The sequence below is a fragment of the Leuresthes tenuis genome, unplaced genomic scaffold (assembly GCF_036924035.1).
Source record: "Leuresthes tenuis unplaced genomic scaffold, fLeuTen1.0.hap1 SCAF_12, whole genome shotgun sequence".
Taxonomy (NCBI): domain Eukaryota; kingdom Metazoa; phylum Chordata; class Actinopteri; order Atheriniformes; family Atherinopsidae; genus Leuresthes; species Leuresthes tenuis.
The window spans coordinates 6762176-6784878 of record NW_027325366.1 but is presented as its reverse complement, the minus strand read 5'-3'; the positions used below and the strand labels follow the sequence as shown (position 1 = coordinate 6784878).

The window sequence follows — 22703 nt, the reverse complement described above, 5'->3', positions numbered from 1 at the left end:
TTTTCATAACAGTTGCAAGCTTGGCATGCTACAACAAATTGCTATGGCGATATGACATGTTGTCAAGAAACTAACTCTATGTGGACTTTGTCAGAGAATTCTCTTGACTCACTATCCAGTCTTGTGCAAATGGCAAATATCTTGAACACTCTGTGGCTCTTTCTGTCACTTTCACAGGCATGTCTGAATAAAGTGCGAGGAAGTGTGATGAGGCAAAGAGCATAGTATGAGGTGGCAGTAGCTCAGGAGGAAGAGCTGTTGTCTGCCAATTGATGGCTTGATTCTGGTTTATCTAATCGAAAGTGTACTTGGATGAACCCCATGTTGCTAACCATCGTAAATGAAATCATTGAGGGCGAAATAGCTGGAAGACTGTTAGCTGTTTTTGTATGTTTCCTCTGAAATAACTAAATAGTCAGAACTGCTTGCAATATCACTGCAAACTGAGGAGGTTAAACATCAATTCCATTAATCCTGTGCCAAATAGCACAATGTGTGCAAAGAGATTAAATCTAATGTTGGCATGAGTACACCTTATAGTCTACGGTCTGCTGTGGATGGCTGTAACATAAAAACAAACTATCTTTGCTAAACATTTACTAATGTCCAGACAATTTGTTTCTTTACTTGTTACCCCTTGTGATTCGGTACATAAATAGGGAATTTAACAGTGTAATGACTTTTTTCATGTTATGACAGAATAATGTTCAGAGACTGAAGCCTAGTATTTCAACATAAATGTAATCTTGAAGCTCAATTGCAGCATTGCCTGTGGGAGCTGAGCTAAGGTTTCAGAACCTCTCCCAAGGCTATAAATCCAGTCGCATTCCCTGACTGAAACAGACGGCCAGTCTTGGCTTCTCGTGAAAATTTCTCATTATTTTGAGACGTATTCCTGTAGATTAAAGACGTGTTAAGGCGAAGAAAAGAAGCAACCCTAGGCTCTGTTTGCAACAGTGTACAGGCTCAAAAGAGATGAAAGCGAACTTGTGTGTGTTTCGAGGTTTTACTTTGAGGTGCTGTTGGTCGATCCCACATCTATTATCATTGTTATAGCTTCACAAGCATTACGTCATGCTTCTGAACTGGCAATAATGATTACATGATATCCAGTGTCAGTCGTCGTTAGCATTCAATAAATAGCCTGATTGGTATATGGGTGAGGTTAAATATCTGTATTTATTTTTAATGAATCATGACAGATTGACATTATTGAGAATTTCACTTTCATGGTGCCCTGCAGCTGACGTTTTTATCAAACGGAAGTACGCAACCGAGCACAGACACACATATACACAGACACTTGCTGACACACTCAAACTTCAGCCTTACAACTTGAAGTTTTCCTCTTGTCCTTACACTTCGCGTGGATCAGCTCCGTACTGCGGCATGTCTCTGACCAAGTGGTGGATTTTGTGTGCCGTCTTGCTCAGCTGTCTCTCCCGTCCTGGGTCTTGCAGAAGAAACAGAGGTAAGACGACTGATTAAAAAAGTGGGGGAAATGACATAAAGGGGAAAAAAGCAATGAGTAGATTTTTATTAGAGGAGGATACCCCGCGTTCACATTTCCTCTGAGTTGTTGTACAGTTGCTGGAAGTTTTTCCCTGAAACGTGTGCGTAAAATGGCACTGCGTCCAGTATTCGAGCAGTTTCAAGTCCTTGCTTTTGTTTAGCTTTGTTGGAATCTTCGATTATTATTTTTTTTTGCTACCTGTTTTTTTATGATCTGTTCATTTAATATCTAATTTTTATTTGAAAATTCAAGCATGAACTTGTTTTCAACCAGGATTTGCGCCTCAAAGTTGAACTGGATAACTTCTCTAAAACTTCATAACATATTTTTATTTATTTATTTATTTATTCATTCATTTATTTATTTGTCTTTGTTTAATATGTATTTCGTCATTATGTGCAACACTAATATCAAAGTGTCCCTACACTCTTAAGAGTTCTGAGGTCCTGCGTGGTATTAATACGCTTTAGTTGTGCTGAAAGCTGTTTATGTCCTCACTATTGACGTGAGAGATGTGGTGTCAGACGAGGCCGAAGTCCACACCAGCAGCAGTTCTCATACCGGCCACCTGGACCGCCAAGACACCCCTCCTGTCCTGTTGTATCATAACAACAGACTTGTAACGAGGCTGTTGATGACGCATAGCCAACAGGCTGTGAAAGATCTGATTGAGACAGGTCTTGTTTGAAGTGTATGTGATACCCTGATTTCCTGCAAGCAAATGTCGATTTCTGTAAAATAAGCAGTGAATAGGGAAGTCCAGAGACATCACTCCTAGTGTGGTAGGTCAAACTTTGGCTTGAGGCAGCTGGGAGGTTTTGGTGATTAAATGCAACACTTACTCCAAGCCTTAAATGTCAGTGTCTGCCTTCTCTTATCTTAAACTGACGTACAGTGTTTTTACGCATCATTTCCCAGTATAGACAGAGCATTTTCAGGCTATGATTAGAATGTGTTATCGCGGAAGCCTGGAAATCCTCTTATGGTGACAGCAGTTTAATGTGCTTCCCCACATGTGTGGGAAATGTGGCCCAGCGATTGTGACAAACAGATGAAAGCAATATTCTACCACAAATACTTTCTTTTTGGGCTTAATTAAAAGCCAGCAAAGGTAAAACTGCTCTTCCTACTTACATATATTGTGACTACTTAAACACTTCATGAGCCTTGAGGCAGAATTCAGCTGTGGCTCCCTTTTGACTCCATTGATTTCATCCATTCTATTTATTTTGTATACCCATCTGTGTTTTAGTGTCTTTTACACACACTTCTTAAAGTCTCTACAGATGGTAGCTTTTAATTATTTTCCCCACAAACCAGAGACAAACTAATGTGCATCCAATATACAATTTCATTATGATTTGTATTATAACCTGATTTATTTGATTAATCCGACTACATTCATTGGAATTGGATTGGAATGGATTGCATTGTTGAATGCATCCCACTGAGATGGGCTTGTGAGAAGAGCTAATGCGGAAAAAGTCAGACCCAGATTGTCTTTCTCCTGAAAAGTTTTGGTGTTGTTTTCGGTGCAATTGTTTAATTTCCTGAGCTTGGGAATTGTATTTGAATTTTCACTCTATATATGAATTGGACTAATTTTGAATTTAACTAATTGGATTTGATTGGATTATGATTACAATGAATTGGACTCTAATTGGTTTGAACGTTATCATTGAAGTGCCTTGAGATGACATTTGTTGTGATTTGGTGCTATATAAACAGACTAAATTGAAATTGAAATGATACGTGGAAACGGCTATACTATTCAGCCCAGCAACTACTTTTACTTACCTATACTAGCAATCTGGTTCTCTCTCTCATGACAATAACTTCATGGGTGAGAGATGAAAAGTGCAAAAAGTTGTATCCACAGAGCTTTTCTGACTCTGTAAGAGTCGGAGCCACCTCGATGAAGAATGACAATACTTTAAAGAAATTCATGTGTTCATTCCTCAGTTGTACTGTCGCTTCTATGACAAATAACTGATTGACGGCATGTATTAATCCTTTAAGGTAAATATATGCTGTTTGAGCACCTTGAAACAAAGCTTTGCATTGAAAGTGCTACACAATTACCACGTTTGATTGTGTTTTAAGAGGAGTCATCACAGTTTTAATAAGATTCTTAAGTTGAATGTATTCTAATTTGTTCATTCATAAAAGTCTAACTGTTTTCATCCCCTTTCCTGAAAAAAAGCTTTTAATTTATCTGAATTTTAAAAGGCATTTTCCAGCATGTCGCCTTTATTTGACTCTTAACTCAATCGACTTAACTTTTGGCCACATGAAAACAAATATATTACATGCTTAAATATATATCTGTAAATACAGAAAGGCAAATCATACTGTCACACTGGCCTTCATCAAGGTTTTCTTTTTAAAAAGAGGATCAAAAGCTTTTACTATTTGCATATCACATTGTATGTTCTCTCTTGAAGGTGACGCTTTTAGGAACTTGCTTAGCCTTTTTGGAGATGAATATCAACATGATCTTAGCACGGTCCTTGCTAGCTTTACTCTAATTGTCTCATGGAACTGTAAACATTGTGTCTAATTAATTTGTACAGAATTTTAATTAAATGCTGACTTGTTGTTTGAAGTGGTCCTGTTTTTGTGAGCCTCAGGCAATAGACGGAGAAAAAATGGTTGAGCATGTGCCATCTTAATTATCGTTTGCAGGAAGGAGTAGACTTCAGATAAGCACTTCCCTGAGACTGTAACAGATGTTTTTAATACCGTCTATCATACAGGCCTTAGTTTCATACTGTCGAAACAGTTCCACTATGCAAAAGCAGCAGCACTTCCCGGGGGTCAAACCAGCAGTATAATACAGACTGCTAAAAGTAAAACTGTTAAGTAAACTTGGCCCCTCCTTTCTTTAGCTGCATATTTGCAGTTGTCCTAAAGGGACTGACAAAAGAGATATAGATGGCCAGTTACAGAAAGATTCAACAATTTATGTGACTTACTTGTTTCACAATAGTTTATTCTAAAGCACAGATAAATACATGCATCTGGCCCGTGCATATAAATGCACCACCACATACTTTCACTGGGTCATGTTTCACTTAGAATGCCTTAGAATGCATGAAACTTTCTGTTTGTGCATGCAAACAAACAAAACCTCAGTTTTAAGTTTTAAAGTGCTAATTCTCAGGTAGCATTTTGTGACAAAGCGAGATCTGCCAACTAAATTAAGTAACAGCTACATGTAAACCAACACCAGTAGTGTTATCCTATAGGACAGTCTTGATATCCTTTGTTGAAAATGAAAACACATCATGAATTTTCATTTTCCAAAGTTGCTCTCCTATGGAATCAATGCATTTTGAAAATCATATGAAAAAACTGTTGTGTTTTTGTATTCTCTACTTGCTTATGTAGTGTCCTGAGGACTATTTTTTCTAATTGTCCGTCTTACCAGTGATCCCAGCAGACAAAGAACTGAGTGGACTGGAACATGTGGTAACCATGATGTAAGAATTTGGGATTGGTTGGTGGACTTGAGCAGTAAAACCTGACGGGTACGTTGGACCCAATCAGGATAACTTGGGATTTTAACTTGCTCTAAGACTTGATTTGCTGCCTAAAACCCTGAAACTTGTCATGGATCCAACTTGTGTCCGAAGTGTCTAAGGCTGGATAAAGATTTGTTTCAAAAGACTTGAGATTTACACCTATAGAATATGTTTTATATTTTATTCTAAGTTATGACTTGCTCTGTCTGATACTGGGTGAAAACATCAGTATCCGGTCAGGTGAAATCCCTGTCACAGTCTGAAACAAATCATCTTAGCATGAAGGTGGGTGCAACTTCAGCATTATTTGATATTAAAAACTTCTGATCACTGCCACAGTGCTCTGATCTGAAGAGTGCAGACTCTTTTTATCGCAGTACAGGATCGCTCCTGACAGCATAGAGACAAAAAGCTTTCAATCCCAGATACAGACAAATACACGACCGCCTTCATGCAGAGCACTGTGAACGGGGATTTCATCTTCCACTATCATCTTATACGGATGTTTTTATCCAATGATTCTTCCTCTCTACAATCCAAGGACATTATTTTGACTTCCTCTTGAAAGACTTGGAAGAGTACTTGGTCTTTTTAACTTCCAAAGAGATCCATTGAGAGATCTCAAAGTATCTTTGTTGGCCTATGGTAATACATTGCAAATGCATGACAAAGACTTAAAATAATGTACCATTACAGTGTTTCATTTTCTTAATTATGAGAATAACATTTGAACAAACATGTGAACAAACATTTACAATACGTTTTGTGGACTGATACTTGACATTCAGTTTTTAGAGACTGGGATGTAGCATGTCAACTTCTATGATATTTCAAATTGTCCCAACACATCAGTTTTTGTCAGAATTATTTGAAGGGGTGTTTTTACACAAGGAGGGATCATTTGAAAAATAAGAATCATTGCAGAAATGACTTATGTGCGTATAATAACAGCAGAAAAAAAAAAACATATAGATATATACTGTGTATTATCTGTAGCAAAAACAAATGTAATCCCTTTAATAGCCGCCATTTTTTCTTTTGTCAGCTTTCACTCAGCCCTCCTACTATTGCTGCCCATTTTCTGGATAAAATCTGACAATGACGTGACATAGAAACAAACTTGATCAAATCCTATTGATGAAGGTGGATTAGTATTGGCGCTCCCAGCCTGCTGCCACCCATAAGAGTTATGTTACTGTAACTCATGACGGCAGAGTCTTGAATTCTGCTTGACGCCTACAGCTGTTATGCAGGTTTGTGAGTTATGTTGTGTTTTGCATCTGTCTTTTCCTGTCACCATCTAAAGTGCAGGGAAGACATGCAGTGTTCTTACCTATAGTAACAGTGTGCACACAGAAACACATCTGCATCAGGATGCCCCATAGCTGAGTGGGAATCATAAAGCCATTGTGACATGTCCATTTGGAATTTGACTGACTTGGACCTTGTTTTATTTGACTGACCAGCTTTTGAATGCCACAGAGTTCAAAAGTCGTTGCTGATTAATCTCCTGCAGAATATAAAGTCAAGGACACCCTGGTGCGTAACATGACAGCGAGAATATGAGCATAGGGCATAAATGAAAATATTTCTTTGGGCAGCACAGATGAAGCACAGATAAGAAAACAGGGGATAAACAATGCCCTTTGAATCAGACAAAACACTCTAGACAGAGACAATAGACTATGGCACAGCATATAACATTTCCATATGTGAGTCATACTAAGAAGAATACACTTATTCCATGGAACAATTGAATCACTGTTGAAACACTTACAGATATAATGACTACACTGCAGTATGGTGAGTAGTGTCCTCTGGGAAGAAGAACCTGTCCACTCGAGTTTGACACAGCTAGGGAGATGACAGATGCACTCAGAGGAGCATCGGCCCCAGGTTAATCTGGAGTCCTGTGCACTGTCGTCTGTAACTTAGCTCTGTATTTAGAGAGGACACTCTTTCCGTTTGTCATCCATGTTTTTGTTCTCCATAGTAAAGAATGTTACAAAAAGTTTGTTTGTGGTATTGAGACAGACATATCAGCTGAATTTTCTGCTATCTTTTAGGAAATTATACTACGTTTGCCTTTTTAACAATAAACACAACTTTTTAACATTTGTGACATACAAAATCCTGCTTGTCGAGTTTACCTTTGAATGTCAGATTTCAGGCAAGGGCACAGAAATAACCCCCTTTAGCTGAGGAATATGAAAATGCCTCTGTTATACCACTGTTATGAGTGTTAGGTGAAACAAATATAAGATAAAGATGCTTATGTTTGGAGGAGAACAAAAACAATAAAACCATATTTTAAAAAAATCGAAAACAAAAAAAAAAACAGTTGTTTAAAGCCTACATGTCATATTTGTAGATAAAAGGGTGTAAAGGTGAATCATCAATCATGGGACTTAACTGTTGTACATACTATTTTATTTGTCACTCTATTGTAAAAATAGGGCACAATTTATTGAAAGAGAATCTTCTCACAGATGGGAATTTCTGAATTTCTGGCCTTTTTTTCATTAGTCTGGTTTAATTTGTTTTCCTTTTGAACGGATTTAATAATTTTGAACTGATCTAAAATACCAATGTTAACCTGGACTAAGAAGAGCAGTATGATTTAAGGTCAAACTCAAAGTTGTTCTTCAAATTCAATATTTCAGAGAGGACTGGTTCAGTTCTGAGTATATTAGGATACGCAGCTTCATGCTGTGCTTGATATTTAATGCTGACTGGCCTAACAGGGACGCTGTCTTCAAAGGTCAGATTCCTCAAAATAAGACATGCTGCTTTCCCTGTTGTGGTGGTTTATTTGAAACAGGCTTATATGGCCAGTGTTGACATGTTTCATTTCTGATATTGGTGATGTGTCTTTATCATTCCAGGAGCATAACCACACAAAATAAGCCTTAGATCTCCTTTCATCTGAGCTTGAACATTGTGTTGAGTCCTGACATTGTCCAAAGCAGGGGACACATTACTGCTGTCTCTCCAAAGCTTACAGGGCCTTTTATCTCTTCAAATTTGACATGTAACTGGCATTTTCTGCAGGGGTGATTGACACCAACAAGGATACTAATTAGAACTGTATATATGCCTTCAAGACTCACTGGAGTTTATTTAAAAAAGATAGTGATGTTTCTTTTGCGCATGGAAATTTGTGCAGTTAAGTTCAGCCTGGTGTCTGTGGATGGATAAGACCTTAGTACAGTTTCCTGTATGACCAGTGTTAACGATAAATGTGAGTTTTATTCAAGAGGGGGAATTTCAGGAAGTCATTATCTTACAGGATACAGAATTTGTAGGAGATAAGTTTCTTAATATAGAAATAAATAGTGTTCAGATGTCTAATGGAAAGGTGGTTGGGTTACTGTGTTCTTTTCTTTTTACCAAAGTTTGCAGAATATTAAAACTCATCTCAGCATGACTGTTCTCATGTTTTTAATGTTTCACGGGTGTGCAGAGAATAAGGTCTTGGTCTTTGCCACATCAGCAGACACACTCACTTACTGTAAGTGCTCTGTTGGACTACCTGCTGTGTTAATATTTGAATTTTGTATAGCACCTCTGGATCATAAATTTTGAGGCTGTAGTGCATGTGTGAAAACAGCTGTAATTATTCAAAAGGAAAAAAAAAGCTCTTTGTTCTTCATCAGAAGGTTTGTTGACCAATTGACTAATTTTACTCAACTATTACCAGCTTAAGTCAGCAGAGCGAACAAGTTGATCGCTCTGCTGACTTTAGGTGAACCATGTCCGGGGTGACCCATGTCCGAACTTGTTGAAAGGAAATCACTTTGTGTTCAGTTTGTGCAAGTTCAGACAAAGTAAAAGTGGAGCATGGTGGACAAATAAGTTAATATGAAAAGTACTACATGAAAGAAATAAATGAAGTGTGAAAAATGACAAGTGGAGGCTGATTTAGCATCAAAACTTGAAGTGAAGAGATAGTTATCGGGTACCTGCACTGTGTAGTTCTGTTTTTTTCAGCTGTGCAACATTTAACAATATGAATGCACACATGAGAGCAGTGTCAGTTTCAAAAACAATACTTGATGTTTCAGTGCTGCGAGAAATAACAAAAGGACAGCCACTTATTTTTCTTCTTTACCCTTGCAGGGCTCTGAGTCCAAAAACATTAGTACGTAACCCAGTTCATCTCTTTGGTGCAGCCTGAAATATTGCAATAAGTACTGGATGGATTCCAGTTATCTTTTGTACAGACATTCATGTTGTCCAGATGATGAATTCTAATGACTTTGACATCCTTTAGCTGTGTCTTAATGGCCGCAGCAATGATGAGGTGGTTGATAAATGTCTATAGGACCCAAGTTTCACAGCAGCAATTTTTACAATGTGAGCAGTGTAAATTATTGTTACTGTTTCACATGACATGTCTGAAGGTTTGATATTGGGGCTCCTTTTTGTAGTAGGTTTTGCTGCTCAATGAGCTTTTAGGATAATTATTATAGCTGCTAAATGTTCCGGCATTATCAAGGTTAGCAGAGACGTGCTCATCAGAAAATACATTTTTTGTGTTTTTATCCACATCTCCAAAGCTTAGAGTCACAATTTATGGTTAGAAACTGTGAGATGGAAAGGTATCCCTCATACCCCAATTTCTTTAAGTCGGGCAGTTTCTATAATATAGAAAATATGCAGGCCATGTATATTTTCTAACCCTTACCATCTGATTGCAACTCCCAACCCTAACCTTTCATGAGTGACAGTGAAGTAGAAAAATCCATTCATCCATTATGTTCGGCTTATCCGAGATCAAGTTGTGCGGAAACAAGTCCAAGAGGAAAACCCGGACATCCCTCTCCCTAGTGACACTCTCCAGCTGCTCATGGGGGATCCCAATGTGTTTCCAAGACCAGGAGGGATAAATAATCCCTTCAGCAAGTTCTGGGCCTTCCCCTGCAGACTTGCATGAATTTGCATACAATTGCATTTTTAATGGACTTCTAAAATTGATTTTGTGTTAAATTTAGGCAGACATGATCGTAGTTTGCAATTAGAAAGCTCCTGGAACTAGGTATACTATTTCCTTCCTTGGTGAAGATGCTGCCCATGTATTTGCGAACCATGCTAATCTTTTTTGTTGAGAATGTTAGTGATTGGGCATTGGGCACTGATTTAGAAAAAGTGGTGATAAATCAAAAGTAGACTGCAGTCTGAGCTGAACTTTCAGTTGCGACTCTAGCAGCAGCAGGATTGATCCCTCAGAGGAACGCATGTTTTCAAACTTTCCGTCTAACTTTCACTCCTCTCTTGTTAACAGAAGAAGCGTTTCCTTTTCTTCTCTGTATTGTTTGAATAATAACCTGCAGTGAAAAAGACAAAAAGTACAAAATACAAAAAGATTCCCTAACTGAGTGCATCTACAGCACAGTCAGCTGAGAATGACATTGGCACAGATGGGAAATGAGCCACTTTTAATGATTGCAAAAATACTACCCGGCAGGTAGTTGTTCTTTTTATGTCACAGATCATGTCAGTTGTTGGTGTCGACACAGATGCAGGATCAAGTTCAATGCAACGGTATTTATTAATGCACAGGTGGTTGAGGATCTCCAGACAGAGCAAACAAAAGGGCTCTGAAACTCCTGAAACACTCCCCTCAAGAACTATGGTTGATGGGGAGTGCAGCTATGAAAATGATCCAAATCAAAACTCTCTCCACTCTAGAAGGAAAACAGAAAGGCTATGAAAAGATAAAATAATCAGTCACACTCTCCTAATGACACCGACTTAAACAAAAGACGCTCACTCTTAAACAGAGGCACTATGAAACGTTAATCATTAACAAGATCTTCAAGAACAAAACTCTAAATCACTCCACTAGTGGAGGAACTATTAAACTTTAACAATTAACAAACACAACGCTTCTCTAACGGAGGTGACTATGAAAAAGGTTACAAATCAAAATCACTCCCAAAACAGAGGAACAAAAACAGACTATGAAACTTATCGCGGTTAACCTAGAACTAAGGAATAAATGACAAATCAAAGGATATGCTCTGCAGGAGGATCGCTGCACTGCAGACTCAAGGATTCTATGGCTGTGGATACTGTGAATCAAGGAGGCTAGAGTGAGGCTCATGACCGAACACACTGGCACAAGGCAAGGGAGACGCAGACTATTTGAGCACAAGAGGAGCCATGGGGAACAGGTGGAAACACTTTGGGAATCAGGGAAGACAATCAGACGCTTGACATAGGAGGAAGAGCAAGGTACCTGAAATGAGAGGGAAGTTAATATTTCAAAATAAAACAGGAAATGACAAGACAAGACATGAATCAAAGCATAAGTCGTGACAGTTGGGCTATTTGAATTGCTGGATTTCCTTTTGCATGTTGTTCTGATAAACAAAGATTTTACATTTTATAGCACAGATGTCTATAAACAGTGGTCAAACTCTTCTGAATACTTTGATAAGAAGTAGCACTTCATTAAAGTCGTGTAACACTGTTTTGCAAGATGTGCATCATTGGCGATAAAATAGCAGAGGTGTGGAGGCCTGTTACTGTATCATAATGTCCTTTCTAAATATTGTCTGTTGTGTAGTTCCATCCGCCTGAGGCCCATAAAAATAAAACTGTTTTAACACCAAAAGCCTAAAAGTTGCGATATCATGAAGGTATGTTATTACACTGCATCCTGCCAGCTGTGTTGGACAAGCTTGTCTCTTTTTTGTCTGCAATTTGTTGTTGTTAGTTTCAGAACCTCCATGTGAGACACTACCATTGGTAAATGTGTGTTTCTATAAAGAATTGATGAGCTGTACTTGTCTGTTGTTTATCTGGGCGACACCTTGAGTACAGGCATGTTCGTCAAACGAGTGAGGAGATGCAGCTCTTGACTAGCCCAGCGAGGAGCTGTGGCTTAGCTGACCAACCAGCAAGCAATGCATTTATAATACTGTAGAAAGCTATAGAAAGTAAATACATTACCATTCTGATAATTCCATTTGCGTGTGACCTTGTCACATTGTATAATCAAGCTTGAGAACTTTTCACATTACCCCAATATTAGACTTTTCCATAGCAAAGCAGAGTCAGCATCATCTGCTGGTTGGAGAAGTGGGGGTTATGAGATTTCTTTTGTTTTCTAGAAAATACTTTTTGACAACAATTTTGACAAATTAACTGATGAACATCATATGTTCAAACCTGACCTATAACGAGAACCTTGCATATCTTTAAGCAGACTCTATAGATGAGTGACAAGATTTTAGCAACTGGAAGCTTTGTGGTTTCCATTTGTAGCATTTGTAACCTGAGTAGTGTAGTTAGAAAAGTGATATTCTAAAGTCATCAGCTGAATCACCTGTGTTCAAACACTGACCAGGGCATGGAACAATAGGTCCTCGGATATCCATTATTTTGATACCTACTGGCTTAACTTGAAGCCTCCTAAAAATTGGTTTTCGCCATTATAGGTTAAGGAGACTGCAGTTGATAGGCTCTGAGACCGAAAAAGTTAAGACAACAAAATTATTAGATATGTGAGCCATGAACACCTGAAAAACAGGCAGTCTATAATTAAACGATGCAAAAGATATCACTGTGACACACAAGTTTTCATCTTACACACTATTTATTTATTTTATTAGTTATTTTTTGCTGTATGTGTTTATAGAAGCTGTCTCATACTGAGACAAAGAGCAACTTTATTTATTTATTTTTATTTACTTATTTGTTTTCTTTATATTTTTACAGGGAAGAAAAATTAGGATGTACTTTTTAAAAACCTGCATTAATCTTGAGGTTATGTAGTAGATCAACTTTATGTCTTTTACCTCAAACATAAGATGATGTTTACTACGTTCAATGGGTGTGCAGTAATGCTGTAATATTTTATGCATAGTTGAAAGTTCCCTGCTTCTCCTCAATCAGTTACATTTTAATGCAGCCTCATTATAGTTTGTCAGTGTTCTTTGTCATGAAATCCTTTGAGTTGAACATTTTCCATTACTGGTTTCAACACCTCCGTTCTTGAGAGTCATTTGGTTGTTGTTGTGAGTGATGCAATGAATAATTCACTCAGTCGTTCATAACTGGGACTTCCTCAATTTAACAGATGGTGCTGTGCCACTTTCTCCCCAAAGTGCCATGTGCAGTTTATGGCCAACTCATGTCCGCATCATTGTTTTCCATATGTTCATGTGGACTGAGGAGTCACCATCTCCTGTCAAATTAAAGGGGTCAGACAAACAGTTTACTCCCCACAGATGCATGATTCATTTCCTCAACAGGCACATGGAAGCTTGTGGATATATATTGCCAAGCTGTATTTCAGCCAATCACACACGTTGCCCAGCTGGTTATCTGAGAACCAGCTGACACAGCCTCTTAATTGGCATTGTGTGGGATTGTTTGGTTTACCAGTATTTGTAATTTACAAATGTCAGAACATGGATTTGATAGAATCACTGAGATGAGAAGGATTTCTGGTTTTCTTATTTGTATCATTATATAGACCTGATGGGAGGCAGGTAGGGGCTCAACTTAGATATTGCGAGCAAAATATGATGCTGCTGCAGTGAGACAGGATTACCACCACTGAGCTGATGTGGGAAAGTTAGTTGCACTGACAAAAACAGCTATTCAGGTTCACTGGGCATATAGAGGAACGTTAAAGCCTTGAGGCGTACAGAATGGATTTTTTCGTCACTTTGTCTTCCTGCGGTCTTCTGTTGGAAAGAACAAAACAAAAGAAGAAAATAACCAACCTTAAGGGGTTCTGGATGAAAAGACAAGCTGAGATTAATTGTAAACCTATTTGGCATGGACAGATGAATCCACAAACGCTATCAAATGGAGCAACAATTAATTTGCTTATCATATCTCTCCTCCCCTACCACCTGCTGTACCAACTCTGATTAAAAATGCAAGGGTTTCACAAGCCTTTTAGATAATTAAGCAGGTTTCCCTGCAGCCTAACAATTGAAGAGCAGATCAGAGTCACAGTCTGTGTTAGGAACACTAGATAACACACACAGAGACTCAAAAGCTCATTTTGGTGAAAGATAGCATTATCTATCACGTGACTGTGTTTTTCCACTTTCCACTGCATTGGTTATGTTATCCACCATGTGCTGAGATATACAGGACCATGTGTGTTGCGGACCAAACATGAATAGATTAACTACTCTCTCAGCCCTCAGGCGAGCCCCCAGACTGTTGTTCTTTGAAAGCCATTATTGTTCATAGAAATGGCAACACATTTCTCCTAAAGGCATGAACTCGTCCGTGTTTCACAGGGATTCCTTTGATCTGCCGACTAAAATCTTCTGGAAAGTGCCCGAGGCTTACTTTAATGTCCTACCATGAGGATCCTCTGGAAGGAATGCTGCAGGAATGAGGCCATCTGAATTAATCTGAGCGATCCTTGTCATCGTTGAGTTAGACTTTTTCTGTTTCCCTTTTTTTTCAGTTTGCCTCTTACTGAGCTGATCTGGGTTTTTTTCGTTCTGGGTATCCTCCGTGATGTTAATCTTTGCTTTGCTCTGGTTGTATTTAATTCAGTTTCTTGGAGACTCTTCATAAACAAGGGCATTTGAGACAAATTGACACTCACATTATCAAAAGGGCCTGAATTATGAAGCAGCTTTAACGTGTCCATGGTAACTTTAGGTTATCTGGTTTAACTAACTAGCAATCAACATCACACTGTGATATCACACCATTTAGTAATTAGATACAGGTTTTCCAGACTATGGTTAATGTAAAAAGGTGATGTTGGCATTACATGAACAATCACAATCACAATCATGAATCTGAAGCTACAAATTGCTCAAAAAACAAAGAAAACAAACTAAGCATTAACAAATATACAGAGTTCGGTATTTAATCTCCAATGCAGGCCGAAAGCAACTCAGCAGCTGCAGTTAAAGCAGGAAAAAAATGAATAAAGGAAAACGCTGACTGTCTGTTTCCTAGCTTTAAAATGTTAAAATAAGAAGGGTTTCTTGTCTTAAAAAGTGAGCAGGAATAAGCTTTCTCTGTTTTAGGCTACACAAGCATTTTCCTTCAAATTGAATATCATAAAAACACATAAAAAGACAAGGGACTCTCACTGTCCAGACACCAATGGTGGTGTAAGTTTCCAGTTCTTAAGAAGATTGATTGGTCAAGGGGCAGTGTTCTCATCTTGAACATGTTCTGCTTCAGATCGGGTTAGAACTAGTTGCCACAGTAATTTACCTGTGCAAAACGGACCAGTGTCATGACACTGAGTTGAAACTGAAGTTGCCACACTGAGAAACTAACCCTACTTCTTTTTACATGCTCCAGTTTTACCCTAGACAGCAGGTGCAGCAGATTCATTTTACTTTATTTGACTAAGATGCTTTAGAAAGGATTATTGAAAACACTTCCTTTTTGTTTTTGTCTTACATATTTACACATCCTGGTTCTCTCCGGGTACTTCAGATTCCTCCCACCGCCCAAAAACTTGCATGTTAGGTTAACTGGTGTCTCTAAAAATTGTCCTTAGGAGTGAGTGTGAGCGTGGATGGTGGTTTGTCTCGTTTGTCTCTGTGTGGTCCTGTGGCCTCTCGCCCGATGACCGCTGGGATAGGCTTCAGCCCCCCGCGACCCGACCGACGGATTAAGCAGGTATGGAAAATTGATGGATGGATGGATGGATATTTATACATACTGTTAGCAAATACTGTCTATGTACAGGGCTAACCATGAAGATCAGTAAGGCTGAATGTTGTGCACAAAATTTTAAACGTCTTTTGAATTTAATGCAAATTACCAATTTTTTTTAATCGGAATAGTAACAAAATTCACAACGTGAACAACAAAAATAAGCATTTAATGTAAATATACACAAAACACAGAAATTTGCCCACAATTCATGGCACCCTTTACTTATTTTTAGTTCAGACATCTAGAATCTTCTTGCATGTGTCTGGTATTAGTTTCTGCCACTCTCCCAAAAAGTTTTTTTTTTTCTGTGGCAGATTTCAGCTCTTTTATAAGATTTTTAATGGCGTATAGGTTGGGCAAGTTGCTGCCACTTTAAGTGTTTCTCTTTTCATCCACTTTTTCATGCTTTTGCATGTGATTCACAAGGGCTAAGACCTGCACCTCAAACCTAGCTTTTTGACAGAGTAAACATTGGATGTAGAATGTCGAGAAATCTTCATTATTTATCATTCCTTTGATATATTCAGTGCCTCCAGTAGAAGATGCAGCTGAGCAGCCCCACAGCACGGTAAAACATCCATAATTGTTTTATTGCTGTTGGGTAGGGTGTTCTTTTCCTTATCTGCTTCATCTCACTGCATGAAAAGGACTATCTGCGCAATGGATCATTATGGCAGAAAGACCGACCCTTTTTCATTTTGTGACCAACCCTTTTGAGGAACTAATTTAAATTTTAATGATCAACTTGCCAAGTTATTTCTGAAGATTATCAAAAGTCTTTGCTTACAACTCAGGGTTTCTAGTTCTGCATCTGGGTCTTGAGTAGGTTTAGTGTGGCGGTGGGCAACATTTTATCCCAAATGGTTATTTTTGATGGATTTTTAAGGGTCACGCATATTGGATACTTTGATTGAAACATGAGCTTTTGCCAGGAAATGACCTTTAAAGAAAGTCTTGCCCTATTTTGAAAGCTTGTGTGACAGCATGTCGCTAACACATGCTAATACTCTTTACGAAAGTTAGCCTGCTTAGTTTAAAGGTATCTATTGATGCTGTTTGCAGGCTTTTTGAAAAGAAAAATAAATAACAAAGACACATACCAGTATACAATCTGACAAGGTGTTGACTCATATATTATTGTTTATCACTGTAGAAACAGCTCACTTACCTCTTTGCCAATAAAATAAGCATTGACACATTCTTTTTCTAGTCTTTAGAGGGTTGTGCTGGCTGCTTTTATCAATTTTTGCATACTGTCTCACTAATGTCACCAGCAGGATTCTCACTGGCATCCTCACTGCCATATACATTAATAGCAGATGAATTAGCCAAACCAGCAAAAAGTAAATTTGGCCTTTAGTGGCACTGTGATGCACCTGCCTCACCCCTTTTTCATCCCTCAACATCTTGGCATGACCTCTGCGTTTAGCGGTATGTTTTCTACATTACTGTTCCATCTATTTCTGTTTTGAAGTAGCTGATCGATTTATTTATGAGAAAGGGACAGGTACAGACCTACGAGCACATAAGCTAACTCAGATAGTGATACATGAAAACTATTAGGCGAGACCAATCATGTTAAATCCACCTCTGTTCTGATACTGCTAATTGAAGTACTAGTAGCAACTGTCCCGAAGACAGTATTCTAAAGAGAACTGGGAAAACTCCTGGTACCCTTGATGGTCCATCCGTATAGTAAATATGTATTTAAAAGCACTGGAAATTAACTCCAGAGAGATTAGGAAAAACTCAATAGTGAGGTCTCGTCCTATTATCACTTTAAAGATTAAACATACCAAGATATCCTATTTTTTTACTCAACACATTCTTTTTAGGGCAGTTTGAAATTCATGCATCTTTTGTGGCTTGGCATCTTAATCTTTTTGGTCACTTTACACACCAGATAGATTTTTTTTTATTGGCAGTTGTCTCAGCTCATACTAAGAAAAATAATTACATCCTTTTATGCTCTCCATAATAGAATTACATCCTTGAAAACTACATTAAAGAGTAGAGTATGTGTAGACATAAACACTGCTAGTTTAAAGTCTTGAAATATCCAGTCATTCCTTTTGAATGAGTAGGTGAACATACGCATAATGACAGTAACGTCATCCTCTGTGAGGTCAGCTGTAAATCCTTGGGATAGGCTGTGACTCACCCTCAGCTCTTTGTCCACTGGCCTCAGGGCATGGCTCTGATAAACACTAACAGCATTTCTTATGTAGCACGCCTACCTACAATGGCACAGTCAATGCACCCTTTTGGTTTCCTCATAAAAGCATATGCATACTGCTCTGACTGTGCTGCAATTCAACCTGAACTAGTCACTGGAGACTAAGGCATATGTGGTATGACCATATGTGTGAGCTGAGCATGCTTATCTTCACATTTGTTCCTCTAATTTTATACATTTTCCACCTTTTACCTTTAATTTAGCTTAAGTACGTGTGATTATTTCTTGTGACTTTGCTTTCCAAGCTGTTCCTCCATACATTCTGATAAAAAAAAGAAACATTTTTATTTCCCCCTCCATGCGTATGGTTTGTAAAAAAAATAATGTCTTACATCCTTTTTGTTAATGCCAGTGGATTTTGGATCAATGGAAGGAAAAATTTGGAAGTCTGCAGGAAAAAGAGAACCACACTTCAAAGAGAACCCGACAACCCTTGGACTACACTAACCTGTGATTCACATCAATAAAATTGTGTTTATTTATATACCATCTAATCACAATAAAAATAATCAAAAGTAAACCAGTTAAGGTGACATTTTCTAAAAAGTTAGTTCAGGAAAATAAGGAAATAACTGAACACATCAAAACTCAGAATCAGAAATAGAATCAGGGACGGCAGCCATCTTCCTCAATCAGCTGAGGTGTGAGAGGACAGGACAGTGACAAAAACAAACACAAAAAGAGCTATGATGGCACATGGAAAGTAAAGACAGCAAAGGAATGAGCTTTAGTGTCCCCTGTAGCGTAGGTCTACTTAACATAACTATAGCTAAGCCAGACCTAACTTTTAAACTAATCCTAAACTTTGAAAGGTTGTCTGCCTGTGATACTTTACCATCTCACCACCAGGGATTGTCGGTTTGGAAGTTTCTTTAGATAGATAGGTAGCTAGGTGTTAGATGCATAGCTACATGGCAGAGTTAGCTAATTACTAAATGCTAATACGCTCTAGTATTTATAAAATTATGATGTTGGAGACAGGATCAATTTTGTTCAAGCTGTTCAGCTGTGTTAGCAAGCAATAATATTTGGATTGTCCAACAAATTCTGAGCACACAAACACACAAAAGAGGGACATTTTAATGATCTAACTCCTAATGCAAAACCAACATATTTGTCTATCTTGTCAGATATTTCTGCATTAAATATAACATGTAAAGGCTGTGTTTTGAAGAAAATCTCAATTTTATTCCCACAGAGTAAATGTAAACGTAAATGCACTACAACTGGGATAAGTTCTGGGATGTTTTTAAAGCAATCTTTACTCTTTTTTTATTTCAAATACCCACCACCTGAATGTGCTTGTGCTTATCCTGTAAAACTCTAAAATCCATGGCCATTGATGTAACTTTCTTGCTATTTTACCCTATGTAAATAAGAGTAATGACCTCAGAAGTACCTATGAGCTCTGGAGTGTTGGTTCACTGAATTATAAATAGCTATTTCTGTATGCATATTTGCTATGGGAAGGAAGTGTTTGAGATGTTTCTCCTGAAAATCACCATCTGCCTGAATATGTCATGAAAAACGTAACAATACCAAAGTAACAAAAAGCAAAATGTGTAACTCATAATTACGGAGGGCATGTTTTTAATTCTGGTTTTATTCTGGTCAATCATTTCTTATTTTTCAAAAATGTGCTCAAGTATTCACTTTTTCAGTGGCGTGAGCAAATGTCATGCAGAAACTATTACTTCATGGGAACCACATTAAGAAATTACTATTTTTTCCCATGCAGCACAAAGTCATAAAACGGATAATATGTATGACTAAAAGACTGTCAACACTGGCATTGCTATGCTCTTTTTTCTCTTTTCTGCCTTTTTTTCCCCTCGTCTTTTTTAAGTTTCTCCACTAAACTTTCCCCCTGAAAGTGTTTACTCTGCATTTTGTCTTTTATCAATTCACTTGGTAATGGGATTTTTCCTGTAGTTTGCTGTCATATGCCTTCTGTACCAAAGGTAATTCAACCCCCTTTGCAAAGGGATCTTGAAGTGAAGCAAAAGAACAATCTGATTATATTCCAAACAAGTTTGGACTGGTCCTCAAACAGACTCAACCTGCCTGTATCAAGAATTACTGAGGTTCTTGGCACAGCACTGAGCAACTTAGATCTTTATCCAAATGTGTTTGTTAGTAAATCTTGGCCAGGCTGTAGCTGTCAGCACTACTCAAGGGACTAGCTGCCCATTTAGATTTGATTAATTTAAAATCTACTTCCCTGTTCAGCATGGTCCATAATTCAAGGAGTTGGCTCACTTGTAAGTTAGCTTCCAAGGACTTTGCTGATGTATTGTCTGAACAGGACTATGTTTACCTACGCTCTCTTCAATAAAGTGGAGGATAACTGATGACAGACCTGGAGCTCTGAAAGATGTAGATTGCTCATAAAGACTGCCTGCTTTTAAAAGCTTGTCTGTAAGGGGTGTGTTGTTCATGTATTTCACGCTTTTGTTTAATCTGTTGTACTACAAATGTTCTTTTCTAACCATCACATTCCATGATGCTTAAAAGAGCTTATAGGAAAACAGTGATACAATCAATCACTTGAAATGTACTTGTGTAGTTGCATGTCACTTAGCTCTTCCTTCCAATTTTTTTTTACTTACCCAAGATCTCTAGATATATTAAAGGAAAGATAATTGAAATGGCAATAAAAACACAATGCAACAATTTGCTAATCTCATAAATGAAAATTGTATCCACAATCTAACATGGGAAACATATCACTTTTTAAAGTGAGACATTTTACTATTCTGTGAAAAACATTGGCCCATTTTGAATATGATAACAGCAACATATCTCCAAAAATTTGGGACATGGGCATCTAAAGGCTGGAAAAATCAGTGATACTATAAAGTACGCGATAAAGAAACAGGTAGAGGAGCATGTTGTAAATAATCAAGTTAATTAACAACAGGTCTATTTTCTTGCTTGTGTTGTCTTTTGCATTTCAGTGTGCATTTATTTACAATTCAGTTTATACTCACATTATACATGCTTTCACAAGCAGTGCCAGAAAGTCACACTTTTTGTAATTGAATTAGGTCAGACTTTGTAATATCTACAAATAATTTCTAACAAATGTAAATGGATAGGCACACTCAGTAGAGGTGGGTCTTAATTTGGCATATGGTCCGTTTTTCAAAAGAATCCAAGAGATCATGTTATAATAATTATCAATTAGGTAACACAGCAGTTCAAATTTTTCTGCTTTATGGATTTAAAAAAAAAAAGCTATTAGATTACCTGAATGAAATGTAAAAAACTGCCGCAGCATTTTGGATTGTATTGCAAATGCAGCTCCTCCTCCCACACTCACAGTGGACAGCACATAGGCAGGTGTTAAGGCAGAGTCTGTAAGAAGAGCAAAATATTAAATGTTTTCAATTTTTCTAAGAACTGCATTCACAGAAAACAAAAGGAGCAGTAAAACAGTATTTGAGACTCTGATATTAGGCTAAAATGGAACAAGCACAGACAGCTAATGCAGTGGAATGAAGTCACACAGTTGAGCAAAGCAAACAAACACAAACACTGGATGTGAAAAGAGTTAGAAGAAAATTGATTACTCAAATTGATGACAATATGACCCAATAGAAGCTTACCAACAAGTATTAGTCTGTAAAAACAAAACGCTTGAGAAACTTCCAGTAAAAGACATAACTACAGTGCGTTAGTTAAGCCTATTATGAATCGCTGTAAGAGATCTCGGACTATTGTACCTCACCTGATATAATTCCGGTCTCATGCAAATGGCTAATACTGTGTGAGCACTGGGGTTATCACTGTCATGTATGTGTCTGAATGAAGCTCCAGGGAATGTTATAATTATTATCTATGTCTGAATTACTGAATGAATTAATGAATATAGTCATAGTTTAACAAGTTGATAAAAGTATTGTTGTTGTTTATCACATGTCTGAAAGGTACTTAGATGACTTCACATGTTTCGATGTCTGTTTCTGAAATAAACTGTTTATTTTAACTTCTATCATTGGCTACTTTTAGATGGCTTCATATTGTTGTCTGGACATTGGACAAAAATGATTGAAGAACATATTACTTGTACTTTGGCCTGGCTCAGACAGGAGGAGCAAAAATCAATAAGGACTTGTTGTCTGTCCTGTCCTCAGACAGCCAAATCCTGGTTTATTGAACATCCTTATGTACTAGGCTTTACCAAAGGCCAGTTTGCACCATGTCTGTTTTTAGACTTATCTGAAATGAATAACATGAGGCTTTTAATGACAAAAAAAGAGAGCAAACCGTCTTGAATTTCCATCATTTCCCTGTATATTTAATTAAGGTTCAGAAAGCATGTGTGTTTACGTACAGTTGCTAAAATGGAACCCAGATCATCTTGTCAATGTCTGATGTATTATGTGGGAAGTTATACTCTCTGCCTTTGTATAAAGCAAATGAAAAATATACCATGAGATTCTGCTGCAAATGTCCACTGCCCACAGCACACATCCAAAGCACCATCGCAGGTCTGTTCAAAAGGTGATTGAGAGTGTTTGACTGGTGCCCCCAATGCCTGTTAACAATTTAGGGATGGATAGGCGAGAGGAATGTAGGTTAAAGTAGTTAGCCGCTGCCCTCGTTACCTTGTCTGGCAGAGGGAAGATTTGTGGACTGCTGTGCCGATAGCACAGGTCCCCACTGGAGAATGTGTTTTGTTAGAAATTTTTTCCTTTAAGCTTTTAAGTCACATCAAGAAAAAAAATCTTTTATATTACATGTAACTGCTTTTGAATGATGG

At 37.8% G+C, this 22703-nt stretch overlaps 1 protein-coding gene across 2 annotated transcripts in view; it reads left to right on the top strand.

Annotated features, from left to right (window-relative positions):
* Window positions 1–1147: 1147 nt before the first annotated feature.
* The window catches only part of tfpia (tissue factor pathway inhibitor a), a 51833-nt gene continuing 30277 nt past the window's right edge, over window positions 1148–22703 (top strand). Inside the window, exon 1 of one of the 2 annotated variants that reach the window (XM_072397903.1) lies at window positions 1148–1471. In XM_072397903.1, the coding sequence (XP_072254004.1) occupies window positions 1156–1471 (316 nt within the window). In that variant the 5' untranslated portion in view covers window positions 1148–1155. The remainder of the gene's footprint in view (window positions 1472–22703) is intronic. The other variant, XM_072397902.1, reaches the window with a different exon arrangement.